At 39.8% G+C, this 6,000-nt stretch overlaps 1 protein-coding gene across 1 annotated transcript in view; it reads right to left on the reverse strand.

The window, feature by feature from the left end:
- The window catches only part of FER1L6 (fer-1 like family member 6), a 72,146-nt gene extending 66,794 nt beyond the window's left edge, over positions 1 to 5,352 (reverse strand). Inside the window, exon 1 of the mRNA XM_032691204.1 lies at positions 5,282 to 5,352. Within this exon, the coding sequence (XP_032547095.1) occupies positions 5,282 to 5,316 (35 nt within the window). The 5' untranslated portion in view covers positions 5,317 to 5,352. The remainder of the gene's footprint in view (positions 1 to 5,281) is intronic.
- Positions 5,353 to 6,000: the final 648 nt, after the last annotated feature.

A 6,000-nucleotide genomic window follows, 5' to 3' on the forward strand; every position in this document is an offset into this window, starting at 1 on the left:
GATAAGGATTTTCTTCCTTTCTGGATCTAGCAAGTTAAGTTAAGACACAATAAAACAATTTCATGTCCAAAGAGAAGCAGATGGAAGAATTCCTGCAGGCTACCAACAGGTTTCCTATTGTAAGTGCCTTGATTAGAAGCAATTAAAAATCCGCCATCTCAGCTAACCAAGAACATTGCTTAGTTCAAAGAGAACTGAGTCTCCCAGCTCCTTTCACATGAGGATTGTAAAAAAATCTGAAGATTAGACAATTTTTTCTCTTCTGCATATGTACAATAACAATGTGGGCCTTACTTTATGACTGTGATTCACTGAGGTGTCCTTGATATAAATAGTAAATAAGAGTGGGACACCAACCGTAACACAGTATTTGAGTGTACTCAGATCATGGTGAATTTTAACCAGAACTCTGTAAATACAAAGGTTCATTTCCCGTTATCAGTGCCAAAAGTCCACTGGGTCTCTGAATTAATTTTCATACTCTTTGAAAAAAAGACTCATAAATTGCATTCTCCTCTCATTAAGGTTCACTCATAGCAGTTTCCAGCTTTTAAAAAAATCCTTTCATGCTCCTTGTTTTTCATTTATGTTGTCCCATCATCACAGAGAGTTCGTGATCACTTCTTGCACAGCATAATGTTCTCTCAGATTTCCAATAATTGCAATTTGCAGTCTAATTTAAAGAAAAGTTGGCAAAAAAAAAGCACTTCAGGGTTGTCAGTATGACAGTACAAGTGACCTTACTAATTCAGAATTTCCTTGGAGTTTCTCCACATCGTTTAGATTTTCTTCTTCCAGTAAAATCCTTTCAGAGGTGTGTGTGCTTGGAGAATTGACGTATGAGGAGACTATCTTCTTGCTGTGGGAATGGTCACACGTCATCCAGAGACAAATGGGCGCCTCTGGAGTGCAGGTAATCTACTTCACTCTAGGCACTTACTGTATGACGGCAGAAAACACTTCTCCATCACTTATAAGGTCAGAAGAATAAGCTGAGCCATCTAAATACAGGCATGTGTAGCTCAAGGAGGGACCTTCTGTCCCCTTCCACAGAGCCCCCTCTCAGTGCAGCTTTCCAGTTCTTGTTCAAACAAAACCCAGTCTTGGGCTTAATCTGCATTAGATCAAGATACCTATCAAGGTCTATTTTCATAGCCTTGAGCCTTGGGATGCCCTTCCCTAGTGCTGGTGTGTGAGCTGCGCTCCTGGTGGGCACAGAGGAATGAAACCAGGGAGTGAAATTTGGAAACACAGAGGACAGACACAGATACAAACCCTGTTTTATTCAGCGTGTCCCCTGAGACCATCCAGTTCTCACATGGCCATGGTGAGTGAGCTGCCAATGTGCTCCCAGCAGCAGAAAAATCCTTATTGGAGCAGCTGCCCTGTTTTTTCCCCCCAAGTCCCTTCTTCCCTGGAAGCAGCAGTCTCAGCAAACTTTTTGGAACCATCAAAATTGTGCAGTTCAGGGATGATCAAAGGTTTGTGCCGCTCAGATCTGAGCCAGCTTCAGTGCCTCAGGATTGTAAAGCTACGGGTACAGAGACTGCCTTAACTGAGGAAGTGTTACAAACTGAAGAAAGAGGAAAAAGCCTTGAGCCTTCTCACACATGAACATGAAATTGAATAGGTGTGTCTGTAATTTGCATTTTGTAAGGCGGCTTGGTGGGTGTTTTCTTTCAACAGAAGTTCATTTTCTGAGGAGTTTTGCAGTAGATCAAACAGTATTGCACAAGGTGAGTAATTATCTACACATGATTGTTCTAATTTCCATCAAATAAACACAAGCAAAGGGAACGTAATTCTCAAGGTTCTAAAAATGTTTTATCCTTTCTTTCCAAATGCAAAAAAAGTAAATCAAAACCATGTCTCATTTAATCACTTCCACAATATGTACTAGTCAAGGAAATTGAAAGGAAAAGTAAATTATCTCATAATTTAAAACTCTCATTTCAAAGAGAGTTTCAAACTCTCATTACAACATAATTACAATACAAAGATGGGGTTTCAAAATGAAAAGCCTAATCAATCTAAAACAATCACATGAGCAGAGCTGGTTAATTCAACACCATTTTTTTATTAAGCTAGTGTGTCATTTGTGATAATAAATGAAATCCTGGCAAGAAATTTATTGCGCTACATTTAATTATCAAAGAGGGTTGAATAAAATAGCTTCTGTGTTCTTGGGCATATGGAAAGCAAAAAAAAATCTTAATAAGTGGGTAATGATGTACTAATTTCATGTCTTCTCAGGATTTCAGAAGTTAAGGGAAGATTTTTCCTGTTTATTTAATTTATTCTGCTTCCCAGTGCAGGGTTGCTTCGTACAGTATACTGTCAGATCCTTCATCCTGTTTCAGCAATGAGCTTCCCTTTATCGCAAAATTCATTATTTCTACTGTGGTTCTTTCACAGCTTGGAGCTCTTATGAGCTGTCTGAACTTGTTTCCATTTTTCCTGATTTCCCACTGGTTCCACTGTTTTGACAGGTCCTAGGATTTGCAACAGAAAAGTTTCAGCTCCTCAAGAAAGTGAATACAGAATCCTGTATGACAAGCTACCGTTTAAAAAACAGCTGTAGCACACACACAGGTATCAGTTCTGAAGCTTGGGGTTTTTCACATCTATGCCATACTACAAGATTACATGTCTCAACTATAAATATCTCATCAATAAGAAAACAAAACTGCACAAAAGGTGACAATACAGTGGTCATTATCAAATTATACATACTACCTGTACATTCAAGAACAGGCTCCAAATGAGCTACTGGGGAAAGAAATTCTGCTATCTTTGAGGATAATTCTCTGTAAAACTTCAGTTTCATGCACTGCAGCAGTCAAAGCCTGAAATCAGCCATTAGAAAGCATAAGAAATGAGATAAAAATATGACAAAGAACATCATATGCCACTAAATTACTGCATTTTGGCTACAGCTCGTTGCTCTCTTTGCTCCTCTCGAAAGGAACTCAAAACTCAGCAATGTGGAGAAAACACTGTTAAGTGTGATCAAAGGAGGGTCCTGGTAGAGTCTGTTCAGTCTGAAAAAGAGACAATATTCTGTATTTTTAGGATGGTGCAGTGAGTAAAAATAATCAAGCATGCCTGAGAAGCACTGAACTGGCAATCAAACACAAGAAGATGGTCCTGGAGTCATCACTGCTGGTCTCTGAAGTCAGCAGGTCAGTGTGCAGCATCAGTTTAAAAAAGTCAACACAGTTCTGGGTATTGTCAGGATGGGTGTAAGGAAGGAAGCAGTGAGTGTTATTTTGCCTGTAAAGCACTGGTGAACCCACACAAGAGGGTCCACATAAGACAAGACACAGAATAAATCAGGTCAACATCTCACGTTTTGTGGCAGCTTTGGTCTCCACATCTCAAAAAAGATAACACGGTTAGAGGAGGCACAGAAAAAGGGTGGGAGAAGCCATCTTATGACAGACTGAAATAGCTGGGACTCCTCATCTGGAGAATGGATGACTAAGTGGGAATAGGATCAAAATTTGTAAACTTTAACTGGTGAATGAGGTGAAAGCAGAGCTGTCTGTTACTCAGCAAAACCCACGACACTAGAATGAGGATGCACTCAACAAAACAAGACTGAAAATACTAAAAGGACCAGACAGGGATGTATCCACTAACATATGATAAAAATGTTCTGGATGCTGGGGAGAATGAACCAGAGAAACTGCCCAGGCTCATGTGCTCTCACTGAATATCACTTCCTTTTGCCACTGCTGGAGAAGAGCACAGTGCCAGATGGATATAGGATCTGACCTCAGAGGGTATTTCTCATGTTCTGTTTATTCCCTGGTCAAAAATGCCAAATCTCTGCATGGTTGGGTAACCTGGTAGTTATGCTAGATTTCAATCAGGAATCGGTTCACTATCACATTTCTGTCTGAATGATCAAAGCACATAGCATAACCTTTCACCAAAACTATATCTAATCCAGCATAAAGCCTGATAGTGAAAAAACTAATCCATTCTTGGAACACACTTGAACAGGAAGGTGATTTCATCCCCAGTTAGCAGGGTCTCATGTGATCATCATGTTCTTGAGAGGTATCTGAGTTTATTTATTGTGGTATTGTATAACCACAGCTGAAGCAGTGTTTGAAAGTGAGCTACAAAATAATGAGTGACATGAAAAGATGGATAGAAAAGAATTTTCTCAGTTTCAGTCCCCAAAACCACAAAACCACAGTGCGCAGTGACATCATCAGGCAACAAGCTTAAAACAAATGAGGGTGTGAACAAATGAAGTGTTCTTCAGTGAGAACATAAATCATAAGACAGGCTACAAGGAAGGTTTTGAGCTGAAGAAGTCAAAGAGATTTCAGGTATATTTATGGAGCTTGTGGACAGAGTGTCTGATATCCATCCGGCTTGTAAACTTTCTAAGTGTGTGAAACTGCTGAGGGCCTGATCCCTTGCTCATACCTGCTTCACAGACTCTATTTGCAAGTATCTACCTTTGGCCCCTCTTGGGAGGCAGAAACAGGAGACTTTAATGGTTTGACCCAGTTGATTCCATGTTTTTCAGCATTTTAATTAAAAATATTATTTCCTTAGATGCCGTTATATGCAGAAGAAGATATACCAGATATAATAATACACACTCTGAACAGCATATAATTTGAACTTTTGAACTGTGCATAGCTCTGCCACAAACTATGTAAACTCCAGACTCTGAGGTTTCAGAGACAGCAGCACCACAGCATGGGACCTCTGCAAACACTGGCCATTTACCCTGGCACATACAGTCTTGTTCTTTCAAATCCTGTCCCTTCTGCATAAAATCAATGACTTTTTATTGACACATTTAGCATCCTTCTACATAATGAATCATGACAGCAAAGAAGCCACATCCTGAACAGGTCGTAGTGGTAATAGTCAACAACTTATCTCAATGCACAAGATCTGGGTAACAGATCTACTAAATACTAATCCATGCCCAGAAAATAAAGAAAGCAGTTATTACACGCAAGGGCGTCATTTCTCTGGTTCCTGCACCTCCCCTCCATGGGGAGCTTGAGCCATCACCTGCTGAGCTCAGAAAGACTTTCGCTGACTTTGTGCAGCTGGAAATTATTAAAGACTGCACAATGCATTATAGACTAGATATATACCAGAAATAATAATCACACCTCCCAGGAGCAGTTAAAACAAGCATAAAAGGACTTGTTGATTTTCTTTTCTTTCAAGAAAAAGTCTTTAAATATAATTATCTGAATTTAATTCAAACCTTGGAAGAATTTCCTGAAGATATTGGACATACCTGTGGGCCTGAGATGTCACTGTTGAGGTCTCCATCCTGCTGGGTTTTTTTTGGTTGCTACCTTTTACCTTCTAAACAGGCTCTCCAAGGTTATAGAATCATTTAGGTTGGAAAAGACCTCTAAGACCATCAAGTCCAACTGTTAATCCAGCACTGCCAAGTCCACCACTAAACTCTGTCCCTAAGTGCCACATCTACATGTCTTTTAAATACCTCCAGGGATGGTGACTCAACCACTTCCCTGGGCAGCCTGTTCCAACGCTTGATAAACCATTCAGTGAAGAAATTTTTTGCAATATCCAATCTAAACCTCCCCTGGCAACACTTGAGGCTGTTTCCTCTTGTCCTATTTGCATTTAAGGCTGCATTAAAGTTTACTTCTTACTGGTAGCAAATGTGGTGCCTGGTTAGCCAATTTGGTAAACACTGAACGAAAACAAAGACTTACCCCTCTGCAAACTTTAACTCCTCTTGCTTTGCAGGGAATTGCAAGAGCCAATCAGTGACCCAAGTGCTGCCCTTGAACAACAGCTCTGAGCTAAAAGGCCACCAAGATTTTCACACCCATCAAGACACCTAAAAAACATTTAGATTTTCTATAGACCTAGCAACCACTCTCTGGAAAAAAAGGTCAATTTAAAGTATTCTTGAAATTTGCACCCACTTATTTTTTAACAGGAACATAATTTCTTTTTCTCTATTTTTTCTCTTTTTCCATC

This window comes from Chiroxiphia lanceolata, chromosome 1, assembly GCF_009829145.1.
Source record: "Chiroxiphia lanceolata isolate bChiLan1 chromosome 1, bChiLan1.pri, whole genome shotgun sequence".
Taxonomy (NCBI): Eukaryota; Metazoa; Chordata; class Aves; order Passeriformes; family Pipridae; genus Chiroxiphia; species Chiroxiphia lanceolata.